This window comes from Tiliqua scincoides, chromosome 5 (genome assembly GCF_035046505.1).
Source record: "Tiliqua scincoides isolate rTilSci1 chromosome 5, rTilSci1.hap2, whole genome shotgun sequence".
Taxonomy (NCBI): Eukaryota; Metazoa; Chordata; class Lepidosauria; order Squamata; family Scincidae; genus Tiliqua; species Tiliqua scincoides.
Window position 1 is genome coordinate 128025935 of NC_089825.1, and position 21271 is coordinate 128047205.

At 49.4% G+C, this 21271-nt stretch overlaps 1 protein-coding gene across 1 annotated transcript in view; it reads left to right on the top strand.

The window, feature by feature from the left end:
* LOC136651049 (myosin-6) overlaps positions 1 to 20066 on the top strand; it is a 36890-nt gene extending 16824 nt beyond the window's left edge. The window contains exons 21-39 of the mRNA XM_066627119.1: positions 100 to 228; positions 314 to 556; positions 1303 to 1479; positions 1987 to 2132; positions 2878 to 2968; positions 3545 to 3934; positions 4773 to 4899; positions 5017 to 5135; positions 5237 to 5433; positions 6739 to 6922; positions 7673 to 7838; positions 12759 to 12883; positions 13854 to 14162; positions 14370 to 14573; positions 15527 to 15652; positions 17063 to 17338; positions 18223 to 18318; positions 18889 to 19023; positions 20046 to 20066. Of these exons, the coding sequence (XP_066483216.1) occupies positions 100 to 228; positions 314 to 556; positions 1303 to 1479; positions 1987 to 2132; positions 2878 to 2968; positions 3545 to 3934; positions 4773 to 4899; positions 5017 to 5135; positions 5237 to 5433; positions 6739 to 6922; positions 7673 to 7838; positions 12759 to 12883; positions 13854 to 14162; positions 14370 to 14573; positions 15527 to 15652; positions 17063 to 17338; positions 18223 to 18318; positions 18889 to 19023; positions 20046 to 20066 (3261 nt within the window). The remainder of the gene's footprint in view (positions 1 to 99; positions 229 to 313; positions 557 to 1302; positions 1480 to 1986; positions 2133 to 2877; positions 2969 to 3544; positions 3935 to 4772; positions 4900 to 5016; positions 5136 to 5236; positions 5434 to 6738; positions 6923 to 7672; positions 7839 to 12758; positions 12884 to 13853; positions 14163 to 14369; positions 14574 to 15526; positions 15653 to 17062; positions 17339 to 18222; positions 18319 to 18888; positions 19024 to 20045) is intronic.
* The last annotated feature ends 1205 nt before the right edge of the window (positions 20067 to 21271 follow it).

Consider the following 21271-nt stretch of genomic DNA (forward strand, 5'->3'; position numbering starts at 1 on the left):
GCCTTGCCCGTTCATTCAGCTGATCATATCAACTGGGTCCTTCTACTAGAACTAAACGGTTGGCACTCTAGGCCTGACCATTTGTTCTGTCCTCTGCAGACAATGAAGGAGGAATTTGGGAGGTTGAAGGAAGCTCTGGAGAAGTCGGAGGCCCGCAGGAAGGAATTGGAGGAAAAGATGGTTTCTCTGCTGCAGGAGAAGAATGACCTTCAACTGCAAGTCCAGGCTGTAAGTGTGTTCCCACACCCATATTCCTCTCACTGTCCCTGTTGACAAGCCCTGTTCCGAAGCACTCTTTCCTCTTCACCCACAGGAGCAAGACAATCTGAATGACGCCGAGGAACGCTGTGATCAGCTGATCAAGAACAAGATCCAGCTGGAGGCCAAGGTGAAAGAGCTGAATGAGCGCCTGGAGGATGAGGAGGAGATGAATGCCGAACTCACGGCAAAGAAGCGGAAGCTGGAGGACGAGTGCTCAGAGCTGAAGAAGGACATCGACGACTTGGAGCTGACCCTGGCAAAAGTGGAAAAAGAGAAGCATGCAACAGAGAATAAGGTGTGCAGAGAGCAGCTTGCATTGGCAAGAGAAACCAAAGCCCATTCAGGATGGGCTTGGTTAGTGCCAGGAATCAGGAAGCTGAGTGGCATCTTTTTGGTTGGAGTGTATTGAGGGTTAAAGATCGGCTAGATTGGGGGTCATCTCAATTAAATTGCATTGAGTCTCTTGAAACCCCTTAATCGTGCTGAGAACTATCAAGATTGGCTGGTGTGGTTGAGGCAAGTATTGGTAGAGTGCATTCTATTGTGTTTGGGTAGAGTTGTGTGTCTTCAGAGTTAGGTGGGTTGAATTTTGATTATTTGGGGGGTGGGGTGTCTTGAGTGTCTTTTACCTTGTCTTTAAATGAGCAGTCACATGAGTGCCAGCACAATCCCATGCATGTCCACTCAGAAGTAAGCCTCATTTATTGCAATGGGACTTACTCCCAGGTCAGTGTATAGGATTGCAGCCTGACAGAGTTGGGGGCTGAGTTCTCATAAAGCCAGAGGAAAAAAGCACACAGGCCTAACTGAGCTATTTGAGCATGGCTGAGTTGGACGGAAAACTCATGAAAAAGTGTTTTTTTTAAAAGCAGTGTCATCATCATCATCATCATCCTCTGTGTGTTCCCATTCATTTCCACCCTGTGCTAAATGGGCATGAGTGTTGGCAAAATTTTAAGACCTTCCATCAGGATCTGTATGTATATTCAGGGTTCTGCCATCTCATCATTCCTCATGTCTTGGAATTTGGTCTCCTATCAGGTGAAAAACCTCACTGAGGAAATGGCTGGTCTGGATGAGATCATTGCCAAGCTTACCAAGGAGAAGAAATCCCTGCAGGAGGCCCACCAACAAGCCCTGGATGACCTACAAGTGGAGGAAGACAAAGTCAACACGCTCACCAAAGCTAAACTGAAGTTGGAACAGCAGACAGATGATGTAAGTGAGGAACCAAAACCTGGAATACTCAACAGTATGGACGTCAGAAGCACCTTCCTGCTGAGTCAGACATTGGTTTACCCAGCACAATACTGCCTCTTCTGACTGTAGTAGCAGCCCTCCAAAGCAGCCCTCCTCAGGAAGAAAGAAGCAGAAGAACAAAGCTTTTCTGCAGTGATGTAGCTAGAGGGGGTGCAAAGCACTGAGTTTTGCAGGGAGCCTCACCACAGCATGAGAGCAGCCCCCCCCTCCAGAGCCATTTGTGACCAGGAATGGCTCTGAAAGGGAGGGGCTGCTTGTATGCTGTACTTCGCACCCCCGCTAGCTATGCCACTGCTTTCCCACCTTTGCTATTTAGCACCCACAAGAGATGTGCTCTGCCACTGAACTATGATAACAGTTCATAACATAATAAGTGCTGGTGGCATATTACACAATCCACAGTGGGAGAAAGTATTTGTGAATAACACCCAGTTCTCCCTGTTTCCTCCCTTCTTTCCAAAACAGCTGGAAGGTTCCCTGGAACAGGAGAGAAAAATCCGAATGGATCTGGAAAGGGCCAAGAGGAAGCTTGAGGGAGACTTGAAGCTGACGCAGGAGAACATCATGGACCTAGAGAATGACAAACAGCAGCTGGAAGAGAAACTGAAAAAGTAGGAAAGCTTATCCTCATCTGGCAGACTGGAGAAAGGGGGCTGGCAGACAGGACAGCACAGGAAGATGGCAAAGGAGTGAGGGGTACATCCTGTACTGTCTCCTAGTGCAGTCCAGGAAAAAAATGGCCAAGTAGAAACAGCTCCTGGCAAGTCAATCTAAAGATCTAATCTAATATTCGAATTTCTGAGGTTTCTGCAGACTTGATTCAGCCTCTGGGAGCTGTGAGGTGGTTTCAGTACATGCACACAAACACTGTGACGTGCTCAATATTTTATCTCCATTTATTTCCTTTTAGTCCAAGGTGTGCCAAAGACACACATTTGAGCATGTGTACCTGGTACCTTCCTGGAGAGCAAGGGCAAGACCAGTAACATGGCTATTTACAGGATTGACGGCAGCAGTGGCGTAGCTAAAGGGGGCAGGGGGTACATTACCCTGGGTACCATGAGGGCATATCTTATGAATGAATATCTTGCTTTTTTTTTCTTTACTTTTGATACTTTTGACTAGACCTCAGTATAGTATAGCATTGCCTGACCTTGAACTGTGGACATCTTCTAATGGACTCCTACGATGTTGTCGTTGAACAGAGTTCCTCCTGGGGCTTGTGCTTGCTGTCCCTTTGACCACAAATTCATTCTGGTGGTGGCCCAGTGAGCAAGGAAGCCTTCTGGGGGAAACCCTGCAGAGCTGAGTGGGACAAAGAGAGGAGGCATTCACTTCTCGAAATTCCCTTGCCAGGAAGGAGTTTGACATCAACCAGCAGAACAGCAAGATTGAAGATGAACAAGCCCTTGCCTCGCAGCTGCAGAAGAAACTGAAGGAACTGCAGGTAGGTGCCTCTCCTCTCCAGTAGCCACCTGCTATACTTCTGGGCCTTCTGGGCCCTAGACATGCTCTAGAATGGCCATGTGCTCTAGTTCTGTCATGAAGGGGCCTCCCTTTGTTCTAGATTAACCCTGGGAACCAATTCAAGAATGTTCTTCTTCTCTAAAATTCCAGCCCCTGGAATGTCAATTCTAGTACAGCCCATTTCTGCAGAATTTTCCTACCTCTTGGAACATCCTTATCTATTCTGGAATTTCCCTCAGCCTTGGGAATTCCCATTCTAGAACAGTCCCCTCCTCTACAGCAGACCTTCCCCAGCCCTGTGAGTTTCCATACTAGAAGAGCCCTCTAAAAATTTTTTGACTTGAGACTTTCCATGCCACTACTACTACTGCATAATGGAACCACTGAGCATTCTGGCTGCAAACCCAGAAACCAGAGAGCTACCCAGACAACTTGGGGACAAAGTAAATGCCAGTATTGTCAAATGTCCTGAGGAGTTCAGTTGTAGACTGTGCGGCTACAGAGACATTAATGTGCTGGATGGATTGCAGAAACTGCTTCCTCTCTCTGTGAGCAGGCACGGATTGAGGAGCTGGAAGAGGAGCTGGAGGCCGAGCGCACGGCCCGGGCCAAAGTGGAGAAGCAGCGCTCCGACCTCTCGCGGGAGCTGGAGGAGATCAGTGAGCGGCTGGAGGAGGCGGGTGGAGCCACCTCAGTGCAAATTGAGATGAACAAGAAGCGGGAGGCCGAGTTCCAGAAGATGCGGCGTGACCTGGAGGAGGCCACGCTCCATCACGAGGCCACGGCGGCAGCTCTGCGCAAGAAGCACGCCGACTCGGTGGCGGAGCTGGGGGAGCAGATCGACAACCTGCAGCGGGTCAAGCAGAAGCTGGAGAAGGAGAAGAGCGAGCTCAAGCTGGAGGTGGACGACGTGGGCTCCAACATGGAGCAGTTGCTGAAAGCCAAGGTACCACACTGTGGTGGAGCAGGAGTCAGGCAAGCTGCTCAGAAGCCAGGGCAGTCTGTCTCTCTTTGTGCGTCTGACTAATTGTGATGAGTTTGTTCACTGGTACTGTCCCCCCCTGAGGGCATTCAACCAGAAGTGAGCTGGAAGGTGTCAGGACAATAGCTTGTAGAGACAAAACTGAGCCAAGGCAGCCTTCAGGGATTCCTCTCTGGGACTGGCTCAGGGCATTTGGGAGGCTGCGGGACAAGAAGCTGGTCCCAGTGGGCCCCTTTAGCCAGTTAGGGACAGATGTGGTGGGATGTGTAAACAGAGGGATATTTGTAGAGTGTATGCGTAATGTCCAAAGACAACAAGGTCCCTGGACGTGCATGTTGGGGGGGGGGCACATCTTTGCATGTGTCTCTAGAGCAGCTGTGTTAACAGGGAGCATGCCCACGCAAGGAAGCCAAGCCACATGGCAAATGCCGTAATGAATACAAGTTTGGCATATTTCACTTGACTGTGGAAAACTAACAAGCTTGGTTCAGACTAGAAGGGCAGTGCGTGTGCTTTGAGGCAGGGACGTGCAGTGGGTGTGGAGGCAGGTGAGGCAGAGCCTCCCCACCTTTGAAAAGCGCCACTGCCATGTGGGTGCTTGGACGCTTCACACGGCAGTGGCAATTTTCAACGGACTCGGGTGGGGAGGCTCTGCCTCACCTGTCTCACCTGCCTCCCCACCCACCTTACATCCCTGCTTCCAGGTTTTCTTTAGATGTCTCAGACTTGCTGGCCGCTGGCCCTGGTCTGTTCCGAGTCACCTCACTTCCATCCTCCCTCCCTTTCCGTTCTCTGCCGGCAGGTGAATCTGGAGAAGATGTGTCGCACAACAGAGGACCAATCCGCAGACTATAGGGCCAAGCTTGAGGAGACCCAGAGGACCCTCAATGACACCAACACCCAGAGGGCCAAACTCCAGGCAGAAAACGGTACCACATCACTGCCCCTCTCGCCTCCTCTTCCTTAGAGCTATCCTTGGGGTGAAACCCAGAGACGCACTAATTCTCTTTAACTTACGGGATTATTCTTCTGCTTCCTGCCCTCAGGAGAACTGACCCGTCAGCTTGAAGAGAAAGAGGCTCTCATTTCTCAGCTGACTCGAGGGAAACAGTCGTACACACAACAAATGGAGGATTTGAAGAGGCAGTTAGAAGAGGAGGCCAAGGTAACAGAATCGCTTGGCAGCTGAGAGTGGGAAGGGGTGACGGGAGAGGCGGTGAGGAGAGGAAACTCAGCCAGGCGCCTGCATGCCTCTTCATTGCTCAGGCCAAGAATGCTCTGGCCCACGCGCTCCAGTCCGCCCGCCATGACTGCGACCTGCTGCGGGAGCAGTACGAGGAGGAGACGGAGGCGAAAGCGGAGCTCCAGCGCCTGCTCTCCAAGGCCAACTCCGAGGTGGCCCAGTGGAGAACCAAGTATGAGACTGACGCCATCCAGCGGACAGAGGAACTGGAGGAGGCCAAGTAAGTGAGGGGGCCCGGAGGTCAGGCCTACCTGAGCTGAGCTAGGAGCGGTTCAACCAGCAGACCTGGCATGACCCAGACTGCTATTCTGGAGCGGCCTCTGAGCCCGAGGACCAAAGCAAGGATCGGCAAGAACCAGAATCCTCTGAGCCTCTCAGACCAAAAATCTAGACCTGGCATCAAGATGCTGGCAAAAGGGCAGAGTTGATCACATATCTCCTCTAGTCACTTGGGTCTTTGGACAGTTCCTGAACAGCAAGCCAGTTTTCATGCGAATGCCTTCTTTGGCCAGCACTCTGGGGTAATGTGAGGCCCGCTGACAGAGTTACCACCCTTCCTCCAAAGAGTTCAGGATGGTGTTACATAGCTGCTTCCCTCCTTTTGTCCTCGCAACAGCCTGGTGAGGTGGTGAGGCTGAGAGACAGCAACTGTCGCAAAGCTTCACCCAGGAAGTTCAAGTGAGGATTTGAACCCAGACCTCCCAGATCCAAGTCCAACTCCTGAACCACGACACCATGCATTGCAGACTTGAGCCTTGAAGCTTACTCATTCTTCTGTCCCATATAAAAATGCCCACTGCTTTCCAATCCGCCTCCCTGACACACACATCCCACAAGCCCCTTCACACACCCCCGCCCCGGACAACACTCTTCATAGGTGCTTCCTCTAACGGCAAAGCTTTTGGCTCGGGTTATATTTCAAAATGGCAGCGTATAAGACGAGCAAAAAGTTTGTTGGTTGGAGGACAAATCCCCACTAAAAAGGCATCAAGGTAGGTGAGCAGGAAAGCCGAACCGGAGGGGGGGGGCCTGGCCGTTGTGGGGTGGGAGATGCTTCTCTGTGTTTGCTGGGCTAGGAGGACAAGGGCAGGCCACACACAGTTCGCAGCCCTGTTGAATAGCGACCAGTGGCATAGCCGTGAGGGGGCAGCACAGTAAGCACTGTGGGCGCCTCAACATGCTGGGTAAGCAGCCCCTCCCACTTGCCATCAGAGCCAATCCCGGCAGCAACAGCAACGTAGCTCCAATGGTAAGTGGGCGGAGCCACTTATACAGCATGTTGTGGCACCTGCAGTGCTTATCGCACCACCGCCCCCCCATAGCTATGCCACTGCCTCACTCAGTACGCCAGGAACTCCTGATGAAGCGTGGAACTGGTTTCCTGGCTCTGCCGTGGCAGCCCTTTGCCCTGGCGTCCCTCCTCTTCTCCATCCAGGGTGGGACGGGAGGGTTGCTTTGTCCCCTGAGGAAGTGGGTCCTCTTCTACGGGAAGTGACTCGCTGTGCCCTCCCCCTCGGTGTGCCAGGAAGAAGCTGGCGCAGCGGCTGCAGGACGCCGAGGAGGCCGTGGAGGCAGTGAACGCCAAGTGCTCCTCCCTGGAGAAGACCAAGCACCGCCTGCAGAATGAGATCGAGGACCTCATGGTGGACGTGGAGCGCTCAAATGCGGCCGCGGCGGCCCTGGACAAGAAGCAGAGGAACTTTGACAAGGTGGGGACGCAGAGAGAAAAGAAATTGGAAGCACATTGTGTATATAATATATTATTATTATTTATTATTATTATTTTATTAATTTGTACCCCGCCTTTTTGCCCAACGGGCACACAAGGCGGCTTACAACATTTTAAAAAAAAAATACAACATTAAAAACAATTAACGACAATTTACATAATTAAAAAAAAATCTAAAAACAAACAAACCCCGCGGATTTTCATATAAAAGCAAGAACGCCAGCCAGCCTGTCAACAATTAAAAGCTTTTTGAAATAAAAGGGTCTTCAGTCCACGCCGAAACGTTAGCAACGAGGGAGCAGTTCTCAGTTCTAAGGGGAGGGTATTCCACAGTTCGGGGGCTACCACCGAGAAGGCCCTCTTCCTGACCGCCACCCCTCTCACATCTCTTAGTGGCGGCACTTAGTCAAAAGGGCCCCCCAGATGATCTAAGAGCACGGGCAGGATTGATAGTGCAAGCCCCAGGTTCCTCCTAAGGTACCAAGGAGCCTCTAGTACTTTCTAAGGACACCATCAGCACCAAGGTAAAGAGTTTACCTTGCTTTACAACTGTCATTTATGAGATCCAGCATTGGTCAGAACGTCGCTAAGTGACTCACCCCTTTAGTACAATTTTTGGAATTATATAAAAGTTTCTAAAAACGGACAGGAAATGGATGGATATTCAAGTAAATGTTCTGCAGCCCCAGTGATTTCCCCCCCTTCCTTCTTCCTTCCATCATACCCTCAGATCCTCTCTGAGTGGAAGCAAAAGTATGAGGAGTCCCAGGCAGAGCTGGAAGCCTCTCAGAAGGAGTCCCGGGGACTCAGCACCGAACTCTTCAAGCTGAAGAACGCCTACGAGGAGTCGCTGGAGCACCTCGAAACCTTAAGGAGGGAGAACAAGAACTTGCAGGGTGAGTTAGTGGCTTGGCACAGAACGCCGCCCATCAGTGGCAGCTACTTGCGGACTGAACCTGGTTCCCAGCAGGTTCTGAAGCAAGTCTCCTGAACAGAAGAAACTTTCCCCAACAGCTCAGTAACGTTCGCATCCCGAACCAGGTCCCAGGTACCAAAGTGACTTGTCCTTTGGTGGGCTCCAAGCTGCTCTAAAGTACGGTTATTTAGCATGTCAAGGAATCCGGTCTCTCTTTCATGACCAGGGCACAAATTGACCCAGGGCACAAGCCTAACCAGGTCTACTCAGAAGTAAGTCCTATTGTGTTCAATGGGACTTACTCCCAGGAAAGTTAGGTTAGGATTGCAGCCCCAGTGGATATGAGAAGAATTGAAGTCCCCCCATGATTACAACCCTGTCTCTCTTTGGTGCCTTCCCAGTTTGTTTCCTCATTTCAAGGTCCCTTTGCTCCAGTGGACGATAGCATGCCCCCACTATTAGATCGCTCCTCAAGCCTGGTAATTTAACCCACAGTGATTCCATGGAGGAGTCAGACCCCCCATCAATCTCTACTCTGGCTTCCACCCCTTCTTTGACATAGATGGGCCACCTCCAACACGCCCCTCCCTCTGCCTCCCATATAGCCTGGGATTGCGGTATCCCACTGGTTCTCCGCATTCCACCAGCTTTCCGTTATGCCCACTGTGCTTTCCCTAGCCACCAAACATTTTAATTATTTAAAAGATTCCTACCTCACGTTTCCTATCCGAAGGTGACTTACACAATCCATGCTAAAATATACAATATATGAGACAATAAATAAAATCATCAGCAGCGATAAATAGAACCGTTCAGGGGACAACTATTTACACCAAAGCATAACATTATTATGTTCTTCCACCTTTGCTTGGAGGCTTCGAGCATTTGCATACAAGCCCCTGTATTCAGGGCCAGCCAAGAAGGGCTGCTTGTTTGCTCCTTTATCCCTGCAGCCTCTTAGACTGAACTGGCTGTCTTGCCCCCTTGATGCTTCCACTCCTAATTCCTACTCCGTCATTACATTGTGGTTCTCCAACCTCTCCACTCTCATTCCGTAGGGATGAGAAGTCGTGAACCAAACGCCACCTATCAACTTTCCCCCCCAAGAATCAGCTTAAAAGCTGCTCTGCCACCTTTTAAATGTTACGCACCAGCAGTCTGGTTCCATTCTGGTTCAAGTGAGGCCCATCCCTTTTGAAAGGGCACAGCTTGCCCCGAAACGTTCTCCCCAGTGGCTAACGAATCTAAACCCCTCCTCCCGGCACCACTGTCTCATCCTCGCATTGAGACCCCTGAGCTCCCCCTGCCTAGTGGCCCTGCATATGGAACAGGTAGCACTCCTGAGAACGCTACCTTTGGGGTCCTGGCTTTGAGCTTCCTACTTGGCAGCCTACATTTGGCCTCTAGGACCTCCCAGCTACATTTCCCCACGTCCTTGGTGCTGACATGCACCACAACTGCTACCTCCTCCCAGCACTCTCTACTGGCCCATCAGACAAGACAGGATGTCTGCAAGATGTCGCACTAGGCAGGCAAGTCATCAAGCAGTCCTCACATCAATCACAGACCCCCCTCTCTATGTTCTTGACCATCGAATCACACACTACAAGAAGCCCCCGACCACCCGTCCTCCGAGGAGTGTCCTTAGTGTGACTAAACACGGGCCCGCCACCTGAAGAAGGGGTCCCCCATGGGAACTGTTTCCTTCTGTTCCAGAAGGACATCCTCCAGCCTGAGACTTCCTACCCCGGCAGCTAAGGAGCTGCCTGCCTGAGGGTGGGACAATTCCAGCACGTCCCCTGAAGTCTCCCTGTGGTCCCTCTCTGCCTGCCTCTGCTTCTCCAAATTGATGACAAAGACTTCAAGGGAGCAGACCTACACCTTGAGACCCTGGAGCTCCTGGCACTGAGGGCACACCCATGACTTATGCCCCCATGGTATATAGTCAGGGCTTTTTTTCTAATGGAACATGGGGGGAAGGAGTTCCGGCACCTTTTTGCAGGGGCCCCTCCCCTTCAGAGGCATTCCAGGAGGGGGGGGTAGCAAAACAGAGGCATTCACTGGGTGGGTGCTGGGGGGTGCAGTGTGGGCGGGCACCTGGCCCCTGCCTGACTGCACAACAACCCCCTCCTGCCCCATCCCCAAGCTCTCACCTGAGACCAGCCCACCTCCCCTCCCCCCGCGCTCTGCTTCCCCGCACAGCTTCCAAGCCGGTGGAGGGCGCGGGGGACATGTGCCAACACTGAGGAGGAGGACGGACAGCCAGCCAGACAGGGAGATGGGCTGCAGCAGCCAAGGAATGCCCAGGTACTGGCTTGGTAGAGGAGGAGGGGAAGGAAGCTGGCTGGTGCAGCCCCTGTGCCAATCTGCAGCACGAGCCTAGGCATGTCTACCCAGAAGTAAGTCTCATTGTGCTCAGTAGGGCTTGTTCCTGGGAAAGGGTGCATAGCCTTGCAGCCTGAGAGCCCAAGCCTATGCATGTCATTGTGTTCAACGGGGCTTACTCCCAGGAAAGTGTCATAGCCTTGCAGCCTGAGTAGACAGGCAGAGGAAGGGCTCTGAGGCTGCAGTCCTCTCCACACTTTCCTGGGAGGAAGCCCCACTGCCTCTACTGGGACTGACTTCTGAGGAGACAGGCAGAGGAGAGGCTCTGAGGCTGCAGTCCTCTCCACAGTAAGCCCCATTCACTAAAGTGGACTTCTGAGTAGACATGCATAGGATTGGGCTCTTAGGCTGCAATCCTAGGCACTTTCCTGGGAGTAAGCTCCATTGACTAGAATGAGACTTACTTCAGAGTAGACATACCTAGGATTGGGCTCTTAATCCTGACAGAGATATATATCTGCAACCATTTTCACATGCTAAGGGCAGGTGAAAAGGGATTCTACATGTGTACAACGTGCTGTCCAGCCTTGCCAGAGATCCTCCTCATCCTTCCCCCACAAGCATGCCCTCCGCCAGCCAGCGTTTGCAGCTCCTCTCCAGCAATGCAAAGCAGCTGCTCAGGGCAGCTGAGAACATACAATTGCATGCCAAGCACCTTCCCAAAGACACAGAGTATTCCGATACCTGAATTAAACCATATTTAATCGCTTGTTTGCAAATGTAGCTATTTCTATGTGCACCTAAGGACCCCTCTCATGTAAGAATTCCTTTTTTGTTCTTACTCCCACAGTTGCTTAGAGTAATTTTACTACATGGAACTCATGTAAGCCATTTTTTGGAATCCATTCACTGCTTCCTCTCCTCGAAGTAGTGCCACACTACATACTACACACTACAAGTGCACCTGTACAGTATTTTCCTTTGTAGAAAAAGTAGCTAGGGGGAAGGGGATGTGGAGATTGACAGCTCAATCCTATGCATGTCTACTCAGAAGTAAGTTCATCTTTAGGGGGGAAGCACATAAAAATATTTTATTTCTCCAATAAAAAATGGTTTATAAATAAATAAATAAAAGATTAACAAGTTGTGAGTTCCTGCACCTTTTTTTTTTTTTTTTTTACAAAAAAAGCACTGTATATAGTCATAGATGTGACACTCAGTGCAAAACACTGGATAACCCCAACTCTGCTGTTGGCTGTCTGACTGCATAACTGTATATTCTGGTACTTTGCTGCCCCTCTTCTCAAGGGAAGAACAGTGTTTGGGGCTCTGACTTCCTCACCCTGCTGGTGAACTCACAGAGATGCTTAACTTACTTACTTGGGCTCAATGAGGCACTGCATCCCAGGAGGCCACTCACAGCTTATGAAGAGGCATTTGGTAGCTGGCCCTTTATACTCTTAGCTAGCTACCCTGCTGGCTGAATATAAAGGGCTGACCTGGAGGGTGGAATCTGTAAGGACCAGCAAGATAAGAGATGGCGGACGCAAGCAAAGACTTCCACAGTGCTTCACAGCACGCACTGCATCAACTAAAAGGATAAGTAGATATACTGATTGGCCCACTGCCTGGGAACCTGCCCTTCCTAGAGCCTTGCCCTGTTTATTCCATTTAATTTGAACTGAATTTAAACTGAACCACTTTAGCAAATCTTAAACACCAAAGTTAAAATCCTGTTTGCATTTTAAACATTAAAATGTGCTTTCCCCACTTTTTAAAAATCCTCCTTCTCTTTGTTTTTGGAGAGGCTCTTAGTCTCTAGTAGACAGTAGTCCCAAGTAAATTGGTCCTACTTAGAGTAGACCTGATTTAAGCCTGTTTTATTTGGAGTAGACCTGTTTTTGACTTGAGCTGTAATTCTCTTCTGAATCAGCTCACAGACCTCACCCCCCCTGTTCAGTTTCTGCCTTGTTTTCTTACTACTGCTGTTTAGGTCTGTACTTATTTATATTTATTTAAATGAATTTATATAGTGGGATAAATATCACACCTAGCTCCTGTGTCCCAAATAACTAGACCTTCAAAATCCCCTCCTCAGGTTTGAGTAAATTCTAACTTTTAGGAAGAACTTAGGTTTATGTTTAAAATGGATTTAAATAAAGTAGGGGGGAGAGTGGCTTTCCCCCCTTCTTTTATCCTCCTCTGTTCAGTTTGTTTTCCAAGTACCTCTGCCTTGGTTTCTTGCTCTTGAGTAGACTCTGCTCCTACTTAGAACTGACCTGTGTAGGGCTGTTTAGTCTTGAGCTCAAACAATTGGCTCCCTGTCCCGTTTCTGCCTTTATTATTGCATTTGCACCTATTTAGTTCAAAGGAGTAAATATATTTCCCCACCTAACTTCTGTGCCCTGGTTACTGGACCTTCCAAAATCCCCCTACTCAGGTTAGATTGAGTTCTAACTTTAAGGTAAAGTAGATTTAAGATTGTACAATTGAGAGAGTACTGTATACTTACCTTCACCTTCTCCCTTCACCTTGGCCTTCTCCTTCTCCCTCCTGATTCTTTCCTCCCCCACAGAGGAGATTGCAGACCTCACTGAACAGCTGGGTGAGGGGACCAAAAACCTGCATGAGCTGGAGAAGGTGCGCAAACAGCTGGAAGCCGAGAAAATGGAGTTACAGACAGCCCTGGAAGAAGCAGAGGTGAGGCTTCTGCCCTTATCCCCACCACAATTCCCTTCTTCCCTGGTTTACCCTTTCTAAGTGCCTTCATGCCCGGACCGTGATTTCAAGTCTGACTGCCACATTACCCTCTCAAATAACCCTGTCCATTGAAAATATTTCACTAGAGATTCCTTATTCAAAGGAGTGCTCTGCCATGAGGCAGACTGAGGTGGCTGATTTTAATTGAATTTATCCTTGCTACCAGGTTGCCCAATTATTTGGGGCCAGCTTTGCCTAACTGGCTCTGCAGAGAAACACATTCCCATAATCCTGGATGGGAGAGGCAACGTTAAGCAAGCTCGAAGCTGGTTGAAAAATACAGTGTGGGCTGTGGCTCATAAAATTATGCATGATTACAGTTACCAGATACTGTACAGGGGGAACAGAGTGCCTATACCTTTAACCATTGTATAGACGAGGGGATTTTGGTAGGTGCAGCTCAGCATGGAAGGGTTTGAAAAGCTGCACCTGCCAAAATCCCCTAATCTATACAATGGTTAAAGGTATAGGCACTCTGTCCCCTTTTGTATCTTGCAACCACATTCATGATGTGGAGAAAGTGGATAGTGATAAGTGTTCTACGCTCCCACAATGCTACAACCTGGGGTCATTTGTTGACACTGAGAACAGGCTCAGGACAGATAAGACAACATTCATCTTCATGCAATCTATAGTTAAGTAACGGAGTTCTCTGGCTCAGGATGTGGTGATGGCCACTGGTTTATATGGCTTCTCATGGAGGAGGTCTATCCCTGACTATTCGCCATGATGGCTAAATATAGCTCCATTTTCAGGGGCAGTGTCCCTTTGACTACTGGTTGCTGGGGGCAGAGGACAGTTGTCCCCATGGTTTGCTTATAGGGTTCCTGGTGGTCCCTAGGAAAAACAGAATGCTGGGGTTGATCTTTGGTCTGAGCCATCAGGGCCTTTCTCACGTTCTCTTATACAGGCATCCCTGGAGCATGAAGAAGGCAAGATCCTCCGGTCCCAGCTGGAGTTCAACCAAATCAAAGCTGACATTGAGCGGAGGCTGGCAGAGAAGGATGAGGAGTTAGAGCAGGCCAAACGAAACCACCTGAGGGTGATGGACTCGCTGCAGGCTTCCCTGGACGCTGAGACCCGCAGCCGCAACGAGGCACTGAGGGTGAAGAAGAAGATGGAGGGCGACCTCAATGAGATGGAGATCCAGCTCAGCCAGGCCAATCGGGTGGCAGCTGAGGCCCAGAAGCACCTCAAGGTTGCTCATGCCCAACTCAAGGTAATGAGGCTTGAGGCCTTCGCCCACCCACCCTGCCTCAGTGAGCTGCAGTTCAAGAGGGTGAGGTGGAGGTTCACGCAACCATCCTGATGTGGTGACAGGGTGGTTGCAAGGAACACTGTACTCACCTGAGATCAACCCTTCTTCAGTGGCTTACTAAGGCTTGGAACAAGTCAGTGCTAGATCTGCATATGTTTGGTTGCTCAGGACAGCCAGATCCAACTGGACGATGCCCTACGAGCCAATGAAGACTTGAAGGAGAACATTGCCATTGTGGAGAGGAGAAATTCCCTGCTGCAGGCTGAGCTTGAGGAGCTGCGCAGCGTGGTGGAGCAGACCGAGCGTGGCCGGAAACTGGCCGAGCAGGAGTTGATTGAGGCCAGCGAGAGGGTCCAGCTCCTCCACTCCCAGGTGAGACATCCTCCCAGCGCTCAGGAGATCCTTAATGTGTCGCTTTTAGTCAGAGTTCTGTGACTTTTTAATGTCGCCCCAATCCCTTCACATGCATGAGGAAGTCGTCTGCAAAGCAGCTGCATTCAGCAGGCCAGTAGTGGTGCTCTTCCACAGGCTGAGGCTGTTAGATGATCACTTGCCTGGGGCCTTACAGGTAGTTGATGACCTTTGTGGACAGAAGATCCCAGGTCCAATCCAGTGGCATAGCTGGAAGGTGTGCTGCCCCAGGGAACAGTTGCCAGGGTCACCCCCTGACCCCATGGCCCTCCAAATGAGACCAGCGCTGTACTCCAGTCACCAGATCCTGTGGCAAGGAGTGCCACAGACTAATTATATAGTGGGTAAAGGAATGTTTTCTTTTGTCTATTCAAACTCTCCCAACACTTAATTTTAGACTTCTGCTTTAATCCACTGTGCCACATAAGAACATAAGAACCATCAGGCCACAGGCCCATCTAGTCCAGCTTCCTGTATCTCACAGCGGCCCACCAAATGTCCCAGGGAGCACACCAGATAACAAGAGAACTCATCCTGGTGCCCTCCCTTGCATCTGGCATTCTGACATAACCCATTTCTAAAATCAGGAGGTTGCACATACACATCAAGGCTTGTACCCCATAATGGATTTTTCCTCCAGAAACTTGTCCAATCCCCTTTTAAAGGCTTCCAGGCCAGATGCCATCACCACATCCTGTGGCAAGGAGTTGCACAGACCAACCACACGTTGAGTAAAGAAATATTTTCTCTTGTCTGTTCTAACTCTCCCAACACTCAACTTTAGAGGATGTCCCCTGGTTCTGGTGTTATGTGAGAGACACCTGGTTCTGGTGTTATGTGTGCCACACCAACTGCTCATATTTTTTTCCTGTTGGCACTTTGATCTAGGGTTTCTAACTCCTGTCTTTATGCAGAACACCAGCCTCATCAACCAGAAAAAGAAGATGGAGACGGACCTGTCCCAACTTCAGTCGGAGGTGGAGGAGGCCGTGCAGGAGTGCAGGAATGCAGAGGAGAAGGCCAAAAAGGCCATCACTGATGTGAGTGAAAATGTGGCCGTGGAACCAGTGGCTGCAGCTGATGGCAAAGCTCCACCCCTGAGGGAGCTGCCCAGCCCTTCCAATGCCCACCCTCACCCCTCTCCCTCTGTCCTTCCTGGAACAGCTCAGAAAAGCGTACTGGACAGGACATTGGGCAGGGCGATTCTCAAGCAGTTCCTCCTCCTGGCTCAACATTTGCTTGCAAAACTTCAAATTTATATTCTCCTTAGTTTTTTACCCGTAGCGTTTGCTGTTATGGATGTTGCAGGGTTTAGAGGAGGAAAGAAGGCAATGGGGAAAAGTTTTGAAACTGATGTATAGATGTGTGTTGTTGTCATCTTCCCCCCCCCCCACACACACACCTCTAACTCTCTCCCTCCAAGCTGCTTTGGGTGGGACCACAAGGAGATATCGTCTCAGCAAGGTGCCTGGTGGGCTGCATCCAAAACCGGAGGTGGAGAGATCCAGCTGTCACTCCAGCTAGGCCGGAGGCCAGTGTGTCCCTCCCCTCCTCTTTAGGTAGCATTTGTGACCCAAAGCAGCAATGAAAGGGTTGCTGGCACTTGCAAAATGTGCTCACCCCATAGATGAGCTGTTCTTTTGAGGCGAAGGTTTGGCGGGGCCTGGTGGACAGGGATTGACCTTTGGGCTCAGCTGATGATGCTGAAGCAAGCCAGTATGGCAGTCTCGTTGGCACCCTCGAACCACAGAACTCAGTCCGCCAGGCTTGCAGTGAGTGCCGGCAGCTCAGGCAGTGAGGCCCCAGAGCCCATCTGCTGAGGGTCCTGGTCTGAGACCGCCACTCACTCAAGCGTCATACACAAAGTGTGGCAGCAAAGGAGTTGTGGGGGAAACTGGGAGCTAGATTGATTGGCAAGCCACTTGGAGTGTAAGACTTGGCCTCTCACCACTCAAAACGATGCTTGCTTGCAAAATAAGGGGCTGTCTTGAGGCACATGACACTTATTCCCTCCAGAAGGGCAGTTGCGTTCAGCAGAACTAACATGGGCATATCCCAGAATTCTCCTTATGAAATGGCCACCTGCAATTTAGTACCGAAAGGCATTCTGGGAAGGAAGGGCATCCCTTAATAACATGCACTGTGTGTGGCATAGCAAGGGTAGCACAAGGATATGGAATAAAGCTGTGGCAATTTAAGGGGAAGGCCTGGGCTGCTGATGCTTCTGTGGAAATCAATTTTTCTTGGTTTCTTTTTAATTTTGTATTTCTGCTTCTTAAAAATGTTGCTAGGATACTTTAATTGTTGATATTGGGTTTCAAGGGGGTTAGTCTTCCTTGTTCACTTCTCAGTGCAAACAGGAGTTAAATCACTTGATGGGCCTGCCAGTCCCAAATAATTCTCTCTAAACCTTGACCTGAGTGTCTCTGTTGTGTCTCTGAATGCGGCAGGCAGCCATGATGGCAGAGGAGCTGAAGAAGGAGCAGGACACCAGCGCACACCTGGAGCGGATGAAGAAGAACATGGAGCAGACCATCAAGGACTTGCAGCTGAGGCTGGACGAGGCAGAGCAGCTGGCCCTGAAGGGGGGCAAGAAGCAGCTCCAGAAGCTGGAGGCCCGAGTGCGGGAGCTGGAGAACGAGCTGGAGGTGGAGCAGAAGCACAATGCAGAGAATATCAAGGGTGCACGCAAGTGCGAGCGGCGCATCAAGGAGCTCACCTACCAGGTAATTGTTCAGCTCTAGGATGAGAATGTGGCCTGCATTATCTGTGCCCAGGCATAGAGTCTCAAGGAACTATAGCAACCATCCTGACCCCTAAAAGTAGCAGTGATAGATGTAGAAGCTGTAGTGATCACAGGAGAGTGGCAGAAGGACAGCAGGCAAGTGCTGGGTGTGTGTATACACACATTTGCTTCTTTCTGACGCTTATATCCTACCTTGGGATGGTGTATATGGAATTTCCAGGCAGTTCCCCATCCAGGCATTTGACCAGACCCAGACTTGCTTAGCTGCAGCAAGGTTGCTGTGTTGTATACCTTCAGATCATGCCATCCTGTGACCTGATGGTGTGGTGGTGGTGGTGATTAATATTAATATTAATATTATTAATAACAATAACAATAACTTTATTTTTACCCCACCTTTCTCCCCGAAGGGACTCAAGGCGGCTTACAAACGACATTAAAAAACATAATTTACATAACATAAATTTAAACAAATTTACAAAACATAATTTACACAAAGATAAAAACATAACATATAATAAAAACAGTAGTCAGATAAGCAAAAAAATAACCAGGTAAAAGAGCATAGCGCAGTAAATTAGAAAAGGATCAGGCCTGTAACCAGATGTTTAAAGAGATATTAAAAGATGTTAAAAAGATATTTAAAAAGATATGATCTGAAGGCTTCCTGTGGTAGGCTTCCTTAACGCTGACTCTTGAAAGAATCCGGACAAAATTCTGGACAAAGTCAATTTCTGGCAGAAGTTCAGAATTCAGTTTCTAAGTTCACTCTATCCTGTTTCACTTCTGAAAGACAATTTTGTGATACCCTTCTAAAAGGGTGAGGATTTCCTTCTCATCCTTCCCATTTTTCCTTAACTTCAGACTGAGGAAGACAAGAAAAACTTGCTGAGACTTCAAGATCTGGTGGACAAGCTGCAGCTGAAAGTCAAAGCCTACAAGAGACAGGCCGAAGAAGCTGTGAGTTCCTAGTCTCTGCCACAATTTTTGCACTGCCCCTTGTCAAAAACTATCATTGCAGGGAATCGAGCTCTAAAGTCAAATCGCAGCCTTTGCACATTCAGATTGGTTTTGGTGAATTCATCTGTCAGGTGATTCATCTGTCATCTGTCATCAACCTGCTATGCCCTTAGCTGCTTTACAAGATAAAGCTTTGCTAAACCTGAGCAACAAAGTAGTTTTGACTTAAGAGCCAATAAGCAAGCTTTGCAAGATCTTAAGCTGCTTTGTATGGTTGAACTCTTCTAAACCTGAGTTGCTAAGCCCTCATAGGCTTCTCTTGTAATGTTTATACAACCCTTCTTTTGAAACCATGGTGGGCAGGTATTTCACCAGAGGTGGTAATCGTGTATGGTTCTTGCCTCAGTTTCCTCTAAGTGGAACAACAGCCTCCTGCCTTTTTGCTCTTCCACCATGGCAGTGCCCTGTCACTCATCTAGACCCTTCCTCAACTGTGAGGCAAGCGTCCAAAAAACCCACAGGTTTAATGAGTATCCCCTTCCTGTCCGGCTTCCACTCTCTCTCCCCTAGGAGGAGCAGGCCAACACCAACCTGGCCAAGTTCCGGAAGGTTCAGCACGAGCTGGATGAGGCTGAGGAACGGGCGGACATTGCTGAGTCCCAAGTCAACAAGCTAAAGGCCAAGAGCCGTGATGTGGGAGGAAAGGTGAGTGTTGGAGCGTCGAGGGAGAAAGCCTGGGAATACTTATGGAATATCACAGAGGGAGAATCGTCAGCTACCACCAAGAGGGAGAGCGCTTGGCCATGGCTGTCTTCCTCTTTGTCGGGTCTCCATCACTCTTCCCCACCTCAGCTGCCTCAGTTTTTCTTTTCATGTCTCTCCTTTTCCTACAGAAAGCTTCTGTCCCAAATGTTTTCCCCCTCATGCACTTAGTGTCCTCTTCCCCCCCCCCCTTTGGCTCACTTGTCCTCTCAAAATGCAGACTGATTGACTTCCTTCCATGGCTTCTCTTGTTTCCATGCTAACTATTGCTTGTTCAGCCCTAGCTGACCCTGCCCCTCCCAGCCAGTAGCCCCCCCATGACAATTTCTATCTAGCCACCACCAAGCCTCCTCCACCCACCTGCTTCAGACTCCCTCCCACCTGATGTCCAGTCCCCCTGTGAGCCCTCAACTTCCACAGTTTGGTTGTGTGGGGGCTGTAATTACTCTGTACTGAAATGGCCTCTACGTATGCTCAGAGACACAAGTATTCACAAGTAGTGTGCAACTATTTTTGAATATTGCAGGAGTGCACCAAAAGGGGATGGAATTTTGATTATTTCACAGGTGCTAGTTAATAGGTGGCTGCCACAGCCAGGTTTTCTCCAACATGCTGGAAACTTCCAGAATCATTGTGGGTTCCCTTCCCCCCCAAAAAATTCCTAAGACAGAAATATGTATGAATTTCATGGCAGCAAGGCAATTTCAGATCCTCACTACCTTGCTTAAAATATTACAGTGCTCTTCACTCTCCCTTTCTTTACCCTGCACATGCCTGATCTTGTCTGATCTTGGAAGCTAAGCAGGGTCAGGCTTGGCTAGTACTTGGATGGGAGACCACCTGGCAACACCGGTTGCTGTAGGCTTATACCATAGTCTTTTGAGACTGAAGGTGGCCAACCATTTTACTTCTGTTCTCTTTCTCTTCATCTCTGTCATCATTTCCTTTCTCCTTCTCCATTCCAGAAACTTCATGATGAAGAGTGAGGTGGTTTGGAATCCCCAGCTAAGCTGAAGCTGCTTCTCTATTCATCCTGGTCCCCTTTTTCTGAATAGAATGTAGCATGAATATAGTATACTGAATAAAGTTGAACAGCACACTTTAATCCTTGATTTGCCTCCTTCTAAAGGATTTCCCTTTTAAAAAGGGAAAGAGGGGGGACCCGGGAAACTATAGGCCGGTCAGCCTAACATCCATACCTGGTAAGATGGTGGAATGCCTCATCAAAGATAGGATCTCAAAACACATAGACGAACAGGCCTTGCTGAGGGAGAGTCAGCATGGCTTCTGTAAGGGTAAGTCTTGCCTCACAAACCTTATAGAATTCTTTGAAAAGGTCAACAGGCATGTGGATGCGGGAGAACCCGTGGACATTATATATCTGGACTTTCAGAAGGCGTTTGACACGGTCCCTCACCAAAGGCTACTTAAAAACTCCACAGTCAGGGAATTAGAGGACAGGTCCTCTCGTGGATTGAGAACTGGTTGGAGGCCAGGAAGCAGAGAGTGGGTGTCAATGGGCAATTTTCACAATGGAGAGAGGTGAAAAGCGGTGTGCCCCAAGGATCTGTCCTGGGACCGGTGCTTTTCAACCTCTTCATAAATGACCTGGAGACAGGGTTGAGCAGTGAAGTGGCTAAGTTTGCAGACAACACCAAACTTTTCCGAGTGGTAAAGACCAGAAGTGATTGTGAGGAGCTCCAGAAGGATCTCTCCAGACTGGCAGAATGGGCAGCAAAATGGCAGATGCGCTTCAATGTCAGTAAGTGTAAAGTCATGCACATTGGGGCAAAAAATCAAAACTTTAGATATAGGCTGATGGGTTCTGAGCTGTCTGTGACAGATCAGGAGAGAGATCTTGGGGTGGTGGTGGACAGGTCGATGAAAGTGTCGACCCAATGTGCGGCGGCAGTGAAGAAGGCCAATTCTATGCTTGGGATCATTAGGAAGGGTATTGAGAACAAAACGGCTAGTATTATAATGCCATTGTACAAATCTATGGTAAGGCCACACCTGGAGTATTGTGTCCAGTTCTGGTCGCCGCATCTCAAAAAAGACATAGTGGAAATGGAAAAGGTGCAAAAGAGAGTGACTAAGATGATTACGGGGCTGGGGCACCTTCCTTATGAGGAAAGGCTACGGCGTTTGGGCCTCTTCAGCCTAGAAAAGAGACGCTTGAGGGGGGACATGA